Raw genomic sequence first — 19925 nt, 5'->3', positions numbered from 1 at the left:
TGGTTTCCTTGTTTGTAAGATAACAGAAGTTGGACTATAATCTTCGAAGTCCCTTTTAGTTATAAACAGTTCTATGATTCTGAACAGTAAGTTCTGTCAGTAAGTTCATATGTCCATAGAGGCTTCGGAGAAAAATTGCAACTCTAGTAACCAAAGAAACACCAGAATTTTAACAAAGATACCCTACATAGATATGCTGTACAAAGAAACCCAGAAAAATGGAATTGAGGATTAAGGAATATTAGGGACTTTTTAAAAACACCAGTTTACTTCTAATCCTCAATCCCCCCCTCCCCCCGTCTCAAAAAACAAACTGTAGGTTTATCCACAGTCCACTGGATAAATGCCTGATAGTTCTTTGGGGATAGTTAAGCCCCTCTAGTTAATCTAAGGTTCAAGCAATGTTGCTAGTATTTGCTTTAAAATGACTTAGTTGGGGCGCCTGGGTGGCTCATTCGGTTGAGCGTCCGACTTCGGCTCAGGTCACGATCTCACGGTTCGTGAGTTTGAGCCCCGCGTCAGGCTCTGGGCTGACGGCTCAGAGCCTGGAGCCTGCTTCCGATTCTGTGTCTCCCTCTCTCTCTGCCCCTCCCCCGTTCATGCTCTGTCTCTCTCTGTCTCAAAAATAAACATTAAAAAAAAAATTTTTTTTTAAATGACTTAGTTGAGGTTTTTTCAGTGTTAGACAAATCTATCTCCTTGCATATGGATTATATGGAACCCAGATAAACCAACCCTTCTGTCTTCTGTCCTTGGGTCACTAGTCTCTTTCAATGTATGTAGCTGAATAGTCATCTTGCAAAAAAATTGATTTTGAAATAAAGACTCAGATGTCTAGTGACTGAGTCCACTCAGTTTCCCCTCTTTCATATATTTACATATTAATTTCAAGCCATAAGTAAAAATTAAAGACTGCTCTCCCAGTCTCTTTGATGATGCAAAGATCAAAAATTTCCAAAAGGAAAGCTTTCTTGCTGGGAATACTGATTCCAAGCATGACTGGTCCCTAAATCTGACTACTGAGACTGTGTGCGGAGGAGTGACAAGCTCTGTGCCCCTCAGGAAGTTGGGAAGCAGTCAGGCACTCTCAGCCAAGGACTAGTGTAGGGATGGGCTGGCCTTCCTATTGAGGGCTGGGTCACCAACAGCTGACATTGGAATGTACATCAGAGTTACATCCTGTTGAAGTGAAAGACAAGTTCTATTTCCAGGAATTGCTTTCCGTAACCCCCCCCCCCAAAAAAAAAAGCAGAAGGAAGTGGGGTTGAATACTGTTATAGCTCTGGTTAGTGAAGGTGCAACTTGCCCTTGGAATCAGAATCTTGTTGGTTAAAGGGTGAGGCAGGGACTGGCCTGGGGCATCCTCCCTCTCTACACCATCTCTAGTACATAGCTCCCCTTCACTGTTTCATCTCTCCCAAAATTCACTGGAGAGCATGCCGGACCCAGGGAGGTCAAGAGGCAAATGGGGAAAGAGTTGTGGGACAGGGTAGTGGAAAGGAGACATGGTAATGGTAGGGATCAAATCTTTTTCAGGCTCTCTTGTCCCCTTTCCCTCCTTCTTAGGTCCCTCCTCCTGCTCCATAAGCGAATGTCATGACAGCAATAGAGAACAGCTTTGTTTTCCTGGCACACAGTATTAACCACAAATTGGAATATCTCCCATTTGAGCATTTTATCTGGAATGAGATCTGACTCCCAGAGAAGAATGATTCTCCTCCCCAAATGCAAGTCCTGAGGTGGCGAGAGGTGCACCCCCTAAGGAGTCAGAGGAATGAGTTCTGTGCTCAGCCACTACCCCATGCTGCCCACAGGATGCCCAGCCCAGTCCCCACCTCACCATTACCCAGTGAAATTCCAGTTCTAAATGACACCTTTAATATGTATGGGAATCTCCTGGAGGGCTTGTTAAAACACAGATTGCTGGGCTCCAATCCCAAAGCTTCCTATTTGAATTTCTAACAAGCTCTCAGGTGATGCTGATATCGCTAGTCTAGGAAAATGACTATTCCCACACATAGCAGGCATTTAACAAACATTTGTTGTTCATTTTCATAATGGGAGATCAGGGTTGAGTGCTGTGGAACATAAAAAAACAGGAATCAGTTCATTTGCATTTGGGAGTTTATAGCTATGTGTTGTACTTTTCCTCACTCTGTTTCCCATGCTGTTGATGCAATTTTAGCAATTTTCAGGAAACAGCTGTTACTCACCTCCTTGAAAGACAATGAAAATTTAATAATAGGTAAATTGATATTTTTGGAAGAAACTAGTGTTTCCTATATATCTGTGATAGTCATGCCTCTAACATAATTGACAATTGAAATTTTAGGGGTGATGTCAATTGACATTAAAAAAAAATTAAAGTATACGTGTCAACTGACTTTTCAAATCTTTAGGAAAACTTATCATTTAAAAAGGTCCAGTTGGGGGCGCCTGGGTGGCGCAGTCGGTTAAGCGTCCGACTTCAGCCAGGTCACGATCTCGCGGTCCGTGAGTTCGAGCCCCGCGTCAGGCTCTGGGCGGATGGCTCAGAGCCTGGAGCCTGTTTCCGATTCTGTGTCTTCCTCTCTCTCTGCCCCTCCCCCGTTCATGCCCTGTCTCTCTCTGTCCCAAAAATAAATAAATGTTGAAAAAAAAAATTAAAAAAAAAAAAAAAAAAAGGTCCAGTTGTAGAGCGCCTGGGTGGCTCAGTCGGTTGAGTGTCTGACTTCGGCTCAGGTCATGATCTCGCGGTCTGTGAGTTCGAACCCCGCGTAGGCTCTGTGCTGACCGCTTAGAGCCTGGAGCCTGCTTCAGATTCTGTGTCTCCCCCTCTCTCTGCCCCTCCCCCACTCATGCTCTGTCTCTCTGTCAAAAATAAATAAACATTAAAAAATTTTTTTAAAAAAGGTTCAGGTGAATTTAAGATACAAAACAGATGAACATAAGGGAAGGGAAACAAAAATAATATAAAAGCAAGGAGGGGGACAAAACATAAGAGCCCCTTAAATACAGAGAACAAACTGAGGGTTGCTGGAGGGGTTGTGGGTGGGGGGGAATGGGCTAAATGGGTAAGGGGCATTAAGGAAGACACTTGTTTGGGTGAACAATGGGTGTTATACATAGGGGATGAATCACCAGAATTTACTCCTGAAATCATTATTGCAATATATGCTAAGTTGGATGTAAATTAAAAAATAAACAAATACAAAATAAAATAAAATAAAAAATTACAAAAAAATAAGAAGCTTCTGCACAGCAAAGGAAACAATCAACAAAATTAAAAGGCAATCTACAGAATGGGAGAAAATATTTGCAAATGACATATGTGATAAAGGACTAGTATCCAAAATATATAAAGAACTTATAAAACTCAACACCACCAAACCAAATAATCCAATTAAAAAATAGGCAGAAGACATGAACAGACATTTCTCTGAAGAGGACTTTTAGATGGCCAACAGATGCATAAAGAGATATTCAATATCACTCATCATCAGGGAAATACAAATCAAAACTACAATGAGATATCACCTCAGACCTGTCAGAATGGCTAAAATCAAAAACTGAAGAAACAAGTGTTGACAAGGATGTGGAGAAAAGGGAACACTCACACATTGTTAGTGGGAATGCAGACTGGTGCAGCCACTCTAGAAAGAGAGAGGGAGAGAGAGAAACCAAGAAACAGACTCTTAACTATAGAGAACTGAGGGTTACCAGAGTAGAGTTGGGTCGGGGGATGGGGTTGGGGATAGGTGATGGGGATTAAAGGATACACTTATGATGAGCACTGAGTAATGTACATAATTGTTGAATCACTATATTGTATACCTGAAACTAATAAGACACTGTATGTTAACTATACTGGAATTAAAATAAAAAACTTAATTAAAAAATTAAAAATAAAAATAAAAAAATAAATAAGGTCCAGATGAATTAAGAGTACGCTTACCATGAGAAGCAGTGAGTAATGTATAGAATTGTTCAATCACTATTTGTACACCTAAAACTAATGTAACACTGTTAACTATATTAGAATTGAAATAAAAACTTAATAAAAAAAGGTCCAGGTGATTTGCAAAGATTTACACCAGAACTTAGACAAAACAAAACAAAACAAAACAAAACAAAAAAACAGAAAGAAGCATTTCTGACCTGAAGAAATCTTTTCTGACTCAGATGGTCATTTTTTATTATAGGCCAGAAAAATATTAGAGTCTGCACAGTGCAGCTGAGGATTGCTGGTTTTTTTTTCATGTCATTTCTTTGGCTCATCTCCTTTAGCTTCAAGCCTGAACACAGTTAGTTAAAAGAAAGTGGATTATTTAAAACTTACCTTTGTGGCTGATGATCTGTTCTCCAAACTCTCTCCTCTTAGACATACACACCTTGGGAAAAAACACACAGAGTATGTGAAAAATGTGTATTCCTCTCTACATTGATGACTGAAATCACTTTCAGTGATTCAGATTAAGTGATTTCAGATATTTGTCAGGAACACTGACATGACAGTATATTTTTTTTATAACTCTTTCGTGCTCAAAAAACTTTACAGACTTTTTAAATGAATCTTTGTATCATCCCTCTGAGGCAAATGAGGAACAGGTGTAATTATCCCCTCTTCACAGATGGATAGGCAGACACAAAGGAAGGGACTGAAATCCAGCCCAGAAGGAAATCCAGCTAAGGGCCCAAATAATTCTAATACAATCTGCCTCTCCTATCAATGCCATTTTCCTTTGATTCATGAAAATGTGTTGTGGGAAACTCTGAAGGCATTATTTTTCCATTCTTCAGTGATGTCCCAAACTCTGTAGGGACATCTGAAGAGAGGAAATGATGACAGTGGTAAATGTGGGCAGCAGCAGTGTGAGTCTATGAAACCAAAATTTAACCTTCCTGAATAATATGATCAAGGTCTATGCTGCATTCCATCAGTACCTGATCAGCCCGCACCATGCTGTTATTTGCATAAAAGCAGACAGGGTGTAGGGTGCGGGCGGGGTAGTATTAAACTAATAGTCATAATTGCACAGCTGCAAACCTCTAAAAGTACCCAACATTTGGGAAGTACTAAGGTACCGGGAATTTTTCTGAATGACAATAGCTTTCAGTGCAACAGGCTTAGAAAATATGCTGTTCCTGACCAGAAGCCAGACTGCTGACATGAAAGTGGAGAGGAGAATACAAGGGCCTCAAACTCTGCACTATGCAATGCCTTTCACATGGTACTGTTTTCTTAAGAGATTCCTATTGGGGCACCTGGGTGGCTCAGTCAGTTAAGCATCTATCTGACTCTTGATTTCGGCTCAAGTCATGATCTCATGATTTGTGAGATCAAGCACTGCGTCGGGCTCTGTGCTGACACTGTGGAGCCTGCTTGCAATTCTCTCTTTCCCTCTCTGTCTGCCCTGCCCCACCTCTCAAAATAAATAAATAACTTTAAAAAAAAAGAGAAGAGATTCCTATTACAGAAACTGCGACTTTAGGAATTACTGGTTTTAATAATCTCACCGTCTAAGCAATGGACACTATGACAGGAAGTCTTCAGACTGTCAGCTTCCACAAGGCCCTCACATATCCCTAGCATCTGAGGTCTTCCAGAAGCAGCAGCCCATCCCAGCGTCCCAGTTCCCCCAATCTCATCCCTGCCCTTCATACCTGCCAACCTCCCTGGAGGCTCTCCTCCCCAGAAGCTCCCTCCCAGTGAACCTGAGACTGTAGGGAATGAAGGGTGACGGAGCCCTCAGAGGGTGGAGCTCTCAAAGGACAAAACTTCAGGATTTCCCTGGGTTTCCCTTCCTGTAAGTGCTGTTCTTCACCAAGTGGAGTAACTTTTGAAGTGTGGAATTCTATTCAAGAAGGGGATGGAGCGGAAAAGAACAAAATTCTCAAAAGATACAGACTATAAAGTGGGTGACTTACTGATCCAACAGGGGTTTGCCTGAAATTTCAGAAAATAAGAATAAAGAAAGATCTTATCTATGCACTGTTCCTTCTAATATTTTAAAATCGAGAAGGTAACATGCTCATACATGACAACCTACGAAGATGGCATATATAAAGATATAAATAGGTATTCACAGGGAGGCAAGTTACTGTTCTAATCAAGTTAAAACTTACAGCTTACTTAATCGGACACATTTGATGTTATACCTAATTGTGCAGCAAGATAATAAGATACAACAGTAAGGAGATCATTGAAAAGAAAAGTAATTGGTACTACCTGACACAGCTTGACCAACATTTTCGGTTTATTTTTTTAACTTTGATAGTTCAGTATAATTTGCCACCATCGATCTTTCCATAATGCCATGAGTGCTTTTGATTATCAGCATTCACACAGATATATTCATACTGGGAAAAGAAAAAAGAGTGTGTGGGCACCTAGCTGGCTCAGTCAGTAGAGCATGTGACTCTTGATCATGGGGTCATGAGTTTGAGCCTCATGTTGGGGGTAAAGTTTACTAAAAACAACCCCAAAAAACAAACAAAAAAAACCCCTCAGAAACAAAAAAAACAGTTAAAAAAAAGACTATTAAAAAAAAAAACCCTGCTGAATCAAATTCCTTTTCACTCAGAAAGGTCTCTGTCCCTCCCCACAAACTTATGTCCCTATTCCTCATGAGTTTTCATCCTCCCTATCCCTGCTACATTGGCGATTTTTATTCAAGTTATCAAATGAAAAGAACTGCCTGAAGCACAAGAAAAAAAAATCAGGCCCACTCAATCAGTCTTGAGGGGAAGAGCTGAGGAAATCTGTATTTAACAAGCAGCAAGGTAATTCTTCTTTTTTTTTAATCTTTATTTATTTTTGAGAGAGAGAGAGAGAGAGAGACAGAGCATAAGCAGGGGAGGGACAGAGAGAGAGGGAGACACAGAATCCAAAGCAGGCTCCAGGCTCTGAGCTGTCAACACAGAGCCCAATACGGGGCTCGAACTCACAGACTGCAAGATCATGACCTGGGCCGAAGTTGGATGCTTAACCGACTGAGCCACCCAGGTGCCCCAGCAGCAAGGTAATTCTTACCAGGCAAGTTCAGGAAATACTGGACTATGGGGTCCCTATTTTCCAAGTCAAAATCAGAGCTCACAGATTTTTTTTACTTGTTAGTGAATTTATTTACAACACATGTTTTATTAAGATACACTTACTTACCTCAAATACTTTTATAAATAAAGTGGAATACAAATTAATGGTTTAAAGATATAGATAATAAATTGCACATTGACATCTTTTAATAAAATTCCCTTTTGGTTTTTCCAGAGATGACTCTACGTGAAATGAGAACCATCCAAAACATATGGCTGCTGGCTGGCTAGGTAGGAGTTCTGCCCTGAGAGGGGTGAAGATCAGGGGTGTGAATGGGGAAGGGCAGACAAGAGCGTTGGCACAGAAAAAGGAGAGGCGAATGAGAACAGACTGGATCTGAGGCTGGGAAGCAAAAGGAGAGAGTGTTTTGGAATCAAGGGGCCAGGACTGTGTGGGTGGTGGGGCAATCACTACTATCAGCATCTTCCACATAATAACCCTGAGCATCTGCAGGTATGGCTACTGCTGTATCCAATATACCCTTTGGATACAGAATAAGGTCAGAGAAGACAAACACTAGGACGTCAGTTTCTTAAATAGCTCCCATAAAAAACAACATAGCTGATTTACCTTCAGAGCCACTCAAGTTAGAACTGGATTTCAACAGAAAGATCGACTGTCCCCAAAGAAATATATATTCCTTTAGGAACGAAGGGAAAAGATCATCTATCATGAGCTTGCTCTGTATTAAGTACTGTGGAAGTAGCTCTGGTGTGTGGGTCCAATATTCATTCAACAACTCCTTCTTCAGTGTCTGTCAAGGCTAATCACTGGGTTAGGTGTTAAGAATACACAACACAAAAGAAATGGTCTGTGCCCTCATGAAACTTTAAAAAAAAAAAATTTTTTTTAACGTTTATTTTTGAGACAGAGAGAGACAGAGCATGAACGGGGGAGGGTCAGAGAGAGGGAGACACAGAATCCGAAACAGGCTCCAGGCTCTGAGCTGTCAGCACAGAGCCCGACATGGGGCTCGAACTCACGGACTGCGAGATCATGACCTGAGCCGAAGTTGGATGCTCAACCGACTGAGCCACCCAGGCGCCCCTCATGAAACTTTTAATACAGTGCAGATAGACATTTAAAAATAAACACATAAATGTGGGTTGTGTAGTGAGTTTAAAATTTATAGTCACAGCCCAGATGTGCTGGAATGTGCCTTTATCTTTTTCTGATGGAATTCAAACTTAGCTCTTGAGTCCCCTTTCTGCTGATGGAAGGAAAATGAGCTCAGTCTTGCCACTTGAAGATAACTCAGTATCTTTCCATTTAAAACTAGTAAATATTCATTCTGATTCAAAGTTTTCCTTCCCCTTCTGTTTCCCTTTTTTTTTGAGGATTAGCAACTTCCCCAGGAACCCTAACTACCCTGCAGCATCGGTGCATGAGGGGCCTCTGTAGTGTGGTTGTCCACATGGTCGTTGGTGGGTCACATACACGAGCTGAAGTACAGTCTATCGCAAGTGGTATATGGCATCCACTGGTGGTGTCCACGGTCCCCACCATTGCTTCCAGCCTCAAGGTTCGCACACAAAGTCTCCCCTGGTTGCATGGGCATTTTGCCACCACCCTCAAATCCTTCAGGGGCTTAAAACCTCTCAGCAATTTCCTCACACCACTCTGACATGTGCAGTGTTCTAGAATGCTGCCCTCACTCAGACCATCTGCCAGAACTTACTCAGTCCTTGTTACCCAGGCGTCCTATTGGCTGGGTGCTATTCCAAACTTGAGATTCATCTAAGTAAATCCAGATATTGCAATGACCTCCCTTGGTTTTGCCCCGTAGGGGACAGGGTGCCGGTGTTTCTTCTTGGCACCTGTTGGCATCTGTGCTCCACTCTTGGCTCCTCTCAATCTCCTCTCCTTGTCTGTTTGGAGGATAGATGGGGCACAAAGATTTTACAGATCTGTGAAATCAGGATGAATGCAAAACGAAGACATAGCCTCAGCCTCTCAGTTACAGGTGAGGGCTGAGTAAAGAACCGCATATATACAGGATGACCTTGGCCCAGGAGCTTTGTCCTCCCCAGGGAGAAAAGAAGGGGAAGAAAAAGTAAATGTAACTTGGTGTTTAGTCACAAGAGACAAAGTTCCAATGTGGAAATGATTATCACAAACTGTCAAGTCTGTGTCATCCCGTTCCTAGCTGGAAACCATGGTTTACGTGTTCTTTAGAATTCAAAGTCACATTCATGCACTCCTGACTTTTCGGAATATAAACTGGGGAAGCCCACTACATTTACAAATTGTTACCCGCTCCTTGAAGGAAAAGTAGAGGATGGTCTGACACTGTATCCGTAACAAGAGGCCCAATGGAGTTTAGAGAGCAGGAAGGGCCTGGGGCAGGAGACAAGCTTTCTCAGCCTGACAAGCACACCTCAGCCAGTCACAGGGTGCTCACAGCCAGCTGGGATCCACCAGCAAGGCCGCCTCCCCTGACCTCTAGCTGTTATCACCAGGGCCCAAAATAATACCACCACATTGGGTGAAACCTGACCATAATGTGCATGAACACTTTCTTTAATATTTAAATCTGACTTGCAACTACACTACAGCAATGTAAGCAGCAGAATCCAGACTATGAGAAAAGCTACAGGTCAAAAATAATCTGTCTTCTTAAATCTGAATAAAGAGAAAAGTAATATACAGATTGAAGGAGAAATAATCACAATGTGAGAGATTAGATCCCGATTAAAAAAAGGAACTAAAAAAGCTGATGTATACACAGCAACAGGAAAATTGAATACCAACTGCCTATTTAATTATATTAACGAATTTTAGGTGTGATGATCCGGTGATTATTTTGTGAAATGTTCATTTCTTCTAGGGAAATATGCTTCAGGTTCCTAAAGAGGACATGATATGAGGTAATGTGTTTCAAAGTAATACAAAAGGGGGAGTGAATGAGGGAAAGAATAGAATAGGACTGGCTTTAGGTTAATGGACATTGGGACTGAGTGATGGGTACATAAGAATTCATTGTACTATTCTCTCTATTCTGTGTATATTTACAAATTTCCATAGCAAAAGTAAAAAACAAACAAAAAAACTACTTAGAACCTGTCTTGCAACTCTACCCTTCATATATAACTGTGTGTGACTACACAGGTACTACTAGGTAAACCGTGCCAGGGAACTTTTTTAAGAACACATTTGCAATGTATTCTTCACACACAGAAAGTGAAATGCAACTGGATTCTATTCAATTTAAGAAGAATAATATTGTTGGGGCACCTGGGTGGCTCAGTCGGTTAAGCATCTGACTTCAGCTCAGGTCATGATCTCACTGTTTGTGAGTTCGAGCCCCGCGTCGGGCTCTGTGTTGGTAGCTCAGAGCCTGGAGCCTGCTTCAGATTCTGTGTCTCCCTCTCTCTCTGCCCATTCCTCACTCATGTTCTCTCTGTCAAAAATAAACATTAAAAAATATTTTTAATAAAATAAAATATTTTAGTTGGTGCACCTCGTTTCTCTTTCTCTTCCTAAATCTTTTGTTATAGAAAAATTGACATATACACAAAAAATAGGGTGAATATTTGTAATGAAATCCCATGTACATATCTCCTGGCTTCAACAATGACTGATTCATGACCAGTTTTGTTTCATCTATATGCCTCACTTCTTTCCTATTTGTGAAACTAAACACAAATGTCATCTTGTTTCACATGTAAATATTTCCATTTGTATTGCTAATAAAAAAGGCCTAAAAAACCCCACAATACTGTATCTCACTTAAGTAATAAGTTATTTCTTGTTAGCATTAAATAATCCAGTTAGTAAACAAGTTTCTCCCATTTTAAAAAACAATTCGTTTGTTCAAATCAAGATCCAAACACTACAGTTTAGACATATCTCTTAATTTTTTTTAAGTTTGTTTATTTTGAGAGCGAGAGCTGGGAAGGGGCAGAGAAAGAGGGAGAGAGAGAATTTTAAGCAGGCTCCACACTATCATGCAGAGGCCAATGTGGGGCTTGATCCCATGAGCTGTGAGAGCATGACCTGACCCAAAGTAACTCTGGGAGCTTTATATTAAAGATGGCAGAGCCTTGGGGCACCTGGGTGGCTCAGTTGGGCAAGCGTCCCACTCTTGATCTCTGCTCAAGTCTGGGTCTCAGGTTGTGAGTTCAAGCCCCACGTTGAATAAAATATGAATGAATTAAAAAAAGAACGAATAAAATAAAAAAAACTAAAAATACATAAATAGAGAGAGCAGAGGCTCCATCACCCTTGGCTCCTAAATGGCTGTAACAAGCATAGTGCTCCCATCACCACGATCAACCATACACAAATACTTACAATACACAAATACACTATCATCACTGAACAAGAAGTTTACTTTTATGATGTTAAGCCACTGAGATTTCGGGTTTTATCTCTCATGGAGGCTAGTACACAGGTCAATTGCTAGATGGGATGTTGCAGTGTATATTCATGGGTGAGAAATCATTGCAGTTGTGAAATTAGAAAATGTTTCATGGGGAAGGCGGATGGAGCTTGAGCTGTATTTTGAACTATGAGCTGTATGTCAGTGACTAACTGGAGAGAAGGGGTGGGAGTGGGAGTTACCAGAATAGGAGACTAACAAAGGAACCACAATAGGAGTTCACATGCAGCCAGGGAATGGGGGGACCACCTGATGAGCAGGTGCAGGTTGGGGAGAATGGGAAATAAGGATGAAGAGAAGAGTGGGAGTAGGGTATGAAAGATCCTTGAGAATTTAGGACCTGATTCAACAGCAGCCACTGAAGTTTCTGAAGAGTGCCTGTCGAAAGGTCTATATTAGGAAAGTCAGTGAGACCAAAGAGTGCAGGATGGACCTGAAGGAAATAGATTTAAATCTGAGTGACAATCCAGTTTAGGTAACATTAGAGATTATATTGGTAAAGGCAGTAGAAAAGAAGGGGTAAATGCAAGTGTCATCTTAAAGCAAAAACCCATAGGGCTGGACAACAGAAGAAAAAACATGAAACTAAAAGATTATTCAATCAGTAGATCTATGTCTAGTCCTATATATAATAGTAACTCCTCAAACTGTTCAAAGTTCTATTGTTTGAGACATAATATTTAATATCTGTAAAATGAAGGGATAGAACCAGATGATCCCAAAGTTATTTCCATTTATAGAGCCCTTTGGTTATGAAATCATAAAGGAAAACATAAAACAACACAGGTGACACATCCAGTAGGAGGTAGAGAAGGGGTAAGTGTTCCACTGGATGGCTGAAACAGTTTGTTCGAATTGTTGCCAATCTTTTGTATTACAATGTAGCAATGCATGATGCAAAAGTACTTACAGTCTCCAAGATTTTCACTAACATCTTGCCTTTTTTTTTTTAAGTTTATTTATGTATTTAGAGTGTTTGAGCACGTGTGAGCAGGGGAGGGGCAGAGGGAGAGAGAGAGAGAGAGAGAGGGAGAGAGAGAATCCCAAGCAGGTTCCACACTGTCAGCGCAGAGCTCACTGCGGAACTCATGAACTGTAAGATCATGACCTGAGTTGAAGTCAGATGCTTAACCCACTGAGCACCCAGGCACTGCTGGAAGTTTGTACCTTTTAATCCCCCTTATCTATTTCTCCCACCCATCTCTCACCACCTCCCCTCTAGCAACCACCTGTTTTGTTTTTTTTTTCTGTATTTAAGAGTCTGTTTCTTTGTTTCCTTGTTTTGGCTCTTAGATTCCACATATAAGTGAAATCACATGGTATTCGTCTTTCTCTTTCCCTTAGCATAATATCCTCTAGGTCTATTCATGTCGCTGCAAATAGCAAGATCTCATTCTCTTTGATGGCAAAGCAACGTTCCATTATATGTATATGTGCCACTTCTTCATGCATTCATCTATTGATAGGCACTTGAGTTGCTTCCATATCTAGGTTATTGTAAATAATGCTCCAGTAAACATAGGGGTGCATATATCTTTTCAATTTAGTGTTTTTTTTTTTTCCTTTGGGTAAACACCCAGTAGTGGAATTACTGGATCATAGAGTATTTCTACTTTTAATTTTCTGAGCAACCTCCATACTGTTTTCTTCAGTGGTTGCCATAAATTTACATCTCACCAACAACGCATGAGTGTTTGCTTTTCTCCACATCCCCACCAACACCTGTTATTTCTTGTCTTTTTGATACTGGCTTCTGACAGGTGTGAAGTGGTATGTTTTGATTTGTATTTCCCTGATGATTAGTGATGTTAAGCATCTTTTCATGTCTGTTGGTCATTTGTATGTCTTTTTTGGAAAAATGTCTATTGAGGTCCTCTGCCCATTTTTTCATTGGGTTGCTTATTTTTATTTATTTATTTTTTTGGTGTTGACATGTGTAAGTTCCTTATATATTTTGAATGATAACCCCTAATCGGATATATCACTTGCAAATATCTTCTCTCATTTATTAGGTTGCTTTTTGTTTTGTTGATGGTTTCCTCTGCTATGGGGGGAAAAAAAACAAAAAAAATAAAAAACAAACAAAAAAAAAACGACTTTTATTTTGGTGTAGTCCCAATAGTTTATTTTTGGTTTTGTTTCTCTTCCCTGAGGAGACATATCCATAAACATGTTTCTAAGGATAATGTGTCTTTTCTTTCTTTTAGGAGTTTAATGGTTTCAGGTCTCACATTTAGATTTATCATCCATTTTGAGTTTATTATTGTGTATGGTGTAAGAAAGTGGTCTAGTTTCATTCTTTTGTATGTAGCTGTACAATTTTCCCAGCAGCATTTATTAAATATTCTTTTTCCCATTGAATATTCTTGCCTCCATTGTCATAGATTAATTGACCATATATGAGTGGGTTTATTTTTGGGCTCTCTATCCTGTTCCATTGCTGTTTTGTTTTCTTAGATTTATAATTATTCATAGATTTGTTTCATTTTGTATCACTTTATAAATAGGAAGGTTACTAGATGAAACTATTTTTTATTTTTTTAAATTTCTTTAAATAATCTTCACTTTCTATGGGGCGCCTGGGTGGTGCAGTAGGTTAAGCGTCCGACTTCAGCCAGGTCACGATCTCGCGGTCCGTGAGTTCAAGCCCCGCGTCAGGCTCTGGGCTGATGGCTCGGAGCCTGGAGCCTGTTTCCGATTCTGTGTCTCCCTCTCTCTCTGCCCCTCCCCCGTTCATGCTCTGTCTCTCTCTGTCCCAAAAATAAATAAAAAACGTTGAAAAATTTTATAAATAATCTTCACTTTCTATATGGGGCTCAAACTCATGACCCCAAGGTTAAGAGTCACATGCTCTTCCAACTGAGCCAGCCAGGTGCCCCTGAAACTGTTTTTCAAAGTAAACTAAGAAAGTGCTAATTTCCATCCTGAAAATAAGCCACTGAAGGGCAAATAGAAAAACTAGCTCCTGACATTCAACAGTTTTCAGGAGTCCACCATTGCCTTCCTATGGCATTAAAGAAAAATATAGCAGGTATTTATTTTAAAAACTTATAAGGGTCTTGGACAAGCTATGGAGACAATATACCGGTTCAATTATGCTACAGCATGGACACCAAGATGGATGAAATCAAAGAAGAAATGGGTTCACAAACATATACAACAAAAGACTGGTATCCAGGTTACACACAGAACTATGGCTCAAAAATAAATAAATAAATAAACCACCTAATTAAAAAGTGCACAAAGATTTAAACAGACATTTCACAAAGATAGGGCTATAAATGGCCAGCAAGCATGTCAAAAGTACTGAACATCATTAGTCATCAGGAAATGCCAATGAATACCACAATGGGTTCATTGTGTACCCACCAAAATAGGTAAAATTCCGAAGACTGACAACACTAAATGTTGGCAAGAACGTGGAGCAACCAAACCTCATACGTTGCTGACAGAAGTGTGAAATGGCACAATTTTAGAAACGGGTCTGGTAGTTGCTTATAATATTAAGTACACACCTATGGCTCAGCAATTACATTCCTAAATACTTACCCGAGGCAAAGAAAAATAATATTCACAACACTTGTACAAAAGTGCTCATAGCAGCTTTATTCATCATGGTCAAATGTGAAAAACACTCAGGTTTCATCAATAGAAGAACGGATAAACCAACTGGTACAGTCATATAGCAGAATACCATTCAGCAGTAAAAAGGAACTAATTATTGGTTCACACAATAATTAAAAAATGGGTGAATCTCAACACTATGCTGAGTAAAAGAAGTCTTGCCCATAAAGGCATATACTTTATAATTCCATCTATATGAAGTTCTAAAACAGGTTAAACTAATTTGTGGTGGTAAAATATTAGCACAGTGGTTGCCTGGGGGAAGGGGCAAGGTGAGTGAGGATCACCTGGAAAGAAGCATGAGGAAATTTTCTGGAGTGACAGTAATGTTCTCTGTTTCAATAGGGGTTTAGGTTACACAGGTATCTACATTTGTCCAAATGCAGCAAATGGCAACCTAATATTCGTACATCTCATTACATGGACATACCGCTTGAAAAAAAAATTGTAAACGAATATAGAACTCTAGTTAATGATATGCAGGCTGAAGTACACTGGTATCTGTAACTTACTTCATCAAAAACTTAAGATGGACTGATGGACAGATGCATGGAAAAATGGATCAAATGCACAGCTGGGTGGTAAAGCAAATATAGTAAAATGTTCATAATAGAATATGTATATGTGGGCATATGGATATTCACTATACAATTATTTCAACCTTTCTGTCTGTTTGAAGTTTATCCAAATAAGATGTTGGGTGGTGAAAGAAAAAATCATATTTCTTATCATGATGCTTGATCAAAAGATAATAATTATTGATAAAATAAATGTTAGAGCAAGAGGAAAAGAGGGATTTAGACATAAAATGAGACTAAGTGAACATTTAGTAAGCTCCTGATTCCCTAAGGTGTGCCTGGGTTTTTATGAAAGATATTAGATTTAATAAAAGTGTTAAAACTGTGGACACGGATGTCAGTATCCATCATTGAAAGGATTTGCAGAAAGAAAATCAGTGTGGGGAAGAGGGAGACTACAAAGAACAAAGGAAATAAAACTGAATTAAAGAGAATTAGGGAAAACTGAATGAACAGAACAAAACGTGCATTTTCATTTTGACCAATTTCGTAAGAAAACAAAATGGCCAATTTTGAACTCTACAGAATCATGGTAGTGGCTTTTGTACACACATTTTTAGGTTCTGAATTAAATGCTTCAGTGAGATTTTACATACTATTTGAATACTTATTATTCAAAATGGTTGCAACAGAAAAATAGGCACATTGATCTTGGTTTTAGTATCTGTCAAAGCAGTAATTAAAGTAAATGTGACTGGAGTCCCCACTTCAAAAACCAAAGGGAAGGGCAGAAAAATTCAGCTGACAAATTGAGGTTGGTGGGGCAAAGAAGTGTTAATACCCTAACAGAGAGATGATGCTTCCAGAACTGAAAATAAAAGGTATTGTCATTAATGGGATACAAATCTGTCCATGATGAAGTATATGACTCATGTCTTTCTCAAAATAGATTTTCCTTGAGCCTTAAACCCTGAACTGTGCTGTGTCCCTGAAGATATCACAAAATGGCCTATTTTCACTTGTTAATCCCAGACCTAAATACTAATCTTTTACCTCACCTATTAGAGGATAGTTTAAATTAGCTTTATTGATCGCAGAACTAGACACCCATTACAATGTCTTTTATAGTTCCTGACCTAGCAGAGCATGAGAAGTATTTGAAGTATGAAATAAACACAGAGTGGTGTTGGTAGGGGGTTATATTTTAAATTGCAAGCACAACACTGATTTAGTTTCTGTTTTGTAGATTCTTTTAATTCTACAGAGAAGAAAATTACTTGCAATATTGAACCACAATTGTCTGCAGGAGGTAAACATAAAGAATCTTAAATCAATTGACTTAATCAGTTTAGCATGTTTCATGTCTCTTCCAAGATAGAATAGAAATTAAATATCTTGCCACTATAAGAACCTTGACTGTAGTCTTGACACACTGGTTACAATGTTTTAGAAAATAATACTAGAATTTCACCTAGTTAACCTCATTTTAATGTAAGAACTTTAAAAACCTGTTTATTTAAGGATTAAATAATTTGTTTTGCTGTTATTAAACACTGTCAAGCTGTATTTATGAAATCAGATCCTGCAAAATAATTATTAATCCAGAAAAACCTTAGACTTGAAGGCATTTTGAAAAGTGATTTTAGGGGCGCCTGGGTGGCGCAGTCGGTTAAGCGTCCGACTTCAGCCAGGTCACGATCTCGCGATCCGTGAGTTCGAGCCCCGCGTCGGGCTCTGGGCTGATGGCTCAGAGCCTGGAGCCTGTTTCCGATTCTGTGTCTCCCTTTCTCTCTGCTCCTCCCCCGTTCATGCTCTGTCTCTCTCTGTCCCAAAAATAAATAAAACTTTGAAAAAAAAAAAAAAGTGATTTTACTTGCCACTTAAAGCATGAATATAACTTGCCTTCTGCAGTTTTGCTGGGGTGATTTGGTCATGCACGGTGACTCTGAGCCTGGGGAGCTATAGGGTACCTGGTTTGGCTACTGGGTGGCTCACAGGTCCTGTGCACACATGCACATGTGGGCTTATGGAGAGGCACTTCCACGGATGTGCAGTAGTGACAGCCAGTGGACCAGAGACTTCAAATACTCAGGAGCAGAGCATATGGCTTCCTCCCAATGCCTCTATCCTTAGAATCTGCCTTAAAATTACTGAGCCAGTTGGTGTGGGCCACATAGGAGGTGCAGTACAAGGAAGTAAGAACCATCAGGAAGGGCTCTGTCATATATGTACAGATACAAAGAGATAAATATAGAGAGAGATGCAGATATCTCACTTAATCCTCACAAACAGTTGAATGAAATAGTTACTATTATTACCTCTTTTGCACAGATAAGGAAATTAAATGTCAGAGAAATTAAGCAATTTGTCTAGAACCACGAGGTGGTCAGGAATGGAACCTGCACTCAAACTCTGGACTCCAAGACCCTGCATTTAACCACTGCACTACAGAAACAGACCTGAGCCTCACTGCCCAGGGTAGCTTCCCAGACGAATAAGAAGAGGAGATGGGCAAATACAGATTGCAGGGATTGGATAAACGGAAAAGGAGAGGCCTTTCTAGGATGGGGAGAGCAGAAGCAAAAAGACAGATATGGGAATGCCTATTGATGGAACAGGCCTGACTGGGTTAAGGGATTCTTTTTTTGTGAATAAAATCATAGTATTTTACTATTTTAAAGCACATTCATACCCATCTAAAGGGTCCTTGAAATAATTCTTTTAGTAAAGGAGAAGGTATTATAATCCATCTGTGCATATATACAGAAATTAAAGACCAAGAGGGTTATACCTCCATCACATGCCCTACCCATCACAGGGCTTTTGTACATGTTGCTCCTTCTGCCTGGAGAGCAATTCTTCTCCTCTTCACCTTGGTAACTATTACCCATCCATCAGTTCAGTTCAACACTGACCTCCTAAGAAAGGCTTAGCTGACTTCCCCTGCCTTGGTCAAGTCCTTCCTTACTGTATGCACTCACTGAGCCAAGCACTTCACCCTGTTAGGATGTATCATACTTATTCTACTTACTGGTGGGAACAAATGCAAAAAGAGGAAGTAACTGAATAAAAACAAATCAAGAGCGCCCAGGTCTGCCTAGGCTGGTTGCTCATACATTTTTCACTTTAGTACACTATTTATAAAAGGTCCAATTGGAAGATCTGAGGCTATTTTACCTGGCAAAGAGGATTTAGGGGAGAGGATCTGACAGCTGTCTTCAAATGTCTGAAGAACTATCATGTTGAAGGAGGATCAGACATATTCTGCATAGCTCCAGAGGGCAAAACAAAGACAAATGAGGTGAAAGACCAGGGAGGCATATTTCATTACACTATGAGGAAGTTAAATATGTAACAATGAGACTTGTCCAAATATGAAGCAGGCTATCTGTGAAGGAGGTGAGTATTCAAACAAAGGCTGGAGGAACGCATGTCAGGGCTGTTGCAGTAGAAATTTCTGGTAGGGAAATTTTTAGCCGCTTAGGCTTTTCTGAGACTAATGTGCTTCTACAGGTCTGGGAGGGACTTGAAGGCAAAACTGAACTTGATTTAAACTGACCTCAAGGAAGGAGAGTTGCAATGAGTTCTTATGATGCCGGACTAACACTGGGCTCTGTAAGTAATACAGCTGCGTTTGTGGGTGGCACTTAGGTGCCATTGACGTCTTTGAGAGCCAGCATTCCAACCGTAGCTAGGGCCTTGCAGCTGCCACTGTGACTGAACAGCAGGGAACACTCCAGTGTACAAGGGACTGATTCCAGGGTCACCCCTCCTCCTCTGAGTAGAATATGTCTCTCTTCCTTTTCCACCCCCACCTGCAATCCACATATACACAAATACATTTCTACAGTGGAAGCTGTCACGGGATGCTGACAGATCTCTTCCAAATACTCTTGGAAGATGTTCTTTTTCCCAGCTTCTTAAGGCCACCTCTAATGCTGAGCACACTTTGACAGTAATGCTTCTCTCTCCTCATGCAAACACTCCAATAATGAAAGAGCCCCTGAGAGAAAATAAACTAAAAATCATCTTTTTAAGGCACCATTTCTATCTTAATTTCACAACAACAAAGGCCTCAAAAACTATGTGGAGGCTAAAAACTAGGAACCCTGATCTGGAAACTGAGGTCTAAGGACACCAATATTCGGAATGGAGGTGAATGGATCTCTAATTGTTATTCTTGGCAGATGCAGGCCTGGACCAACGATGACAGCTTTTCTATAGAGAAATGTAATCTGTCAAATAACCAGTTTGCAGATTCTGGAACTCAACTCATTTGGGAACAATCAAATTCAATACACTGTAATGTTAGAATTTCAGGATAAAT

The 19925-nt window shown here is 40.0% G+C and overlaps 1 protein-coding gene across 2 annotated transcripts in view; it reads right to left on the bottom strand.

Moving 5' to 3' along the window:
- The window catches only part of GSAP (gamma-secretase activating protein), a 136876-nt gene that overhangs the window by 103141 nt on the left and 13810 nt on the right, over positions 1-19925 (bottom strand). Inside the window, exons 3-4 of one of the 2 annotated variants that reach the window (XM_086696863.1) lie at positions 10310-10475; positions 4319-4370 (exon numbers count right to left, since the gene is read on the bottom strand). In XM_086696863.1, the coding sequence (XP_086552989.1) occupies positions 4319-4364 (46 nt within the window). In that variant the 5' untranslated portion in view covers positions 4365-4370; positions 10310-10475. Of the gene's footprint in view, positions 1-4318; positions 4371-8753; positions 9011-10309; positions 10476-19925 lie in introns of those variants that run through there. The other variant, XM_086696865.1, reaches the window with a different exon arrangement.

This window comes from Puma concolor, chromosome A2 (genome assembly GCF_028749965.1).
Source record: "Puma concolor isolate L17-30 chromosome A2, mPumCon1.1.hap2, whole genome shotgun sequence".
NCBI lineage: Eukaryota > Metazoa > Chordata > Mammalia > Carnivora > Felidae > Puma > Puma concolor.
The sequence above is the reverse complement of the archived record's forward strand: the minus strand, read 5'-3'. Positions and strand labels throughout refer to the sequence as shown.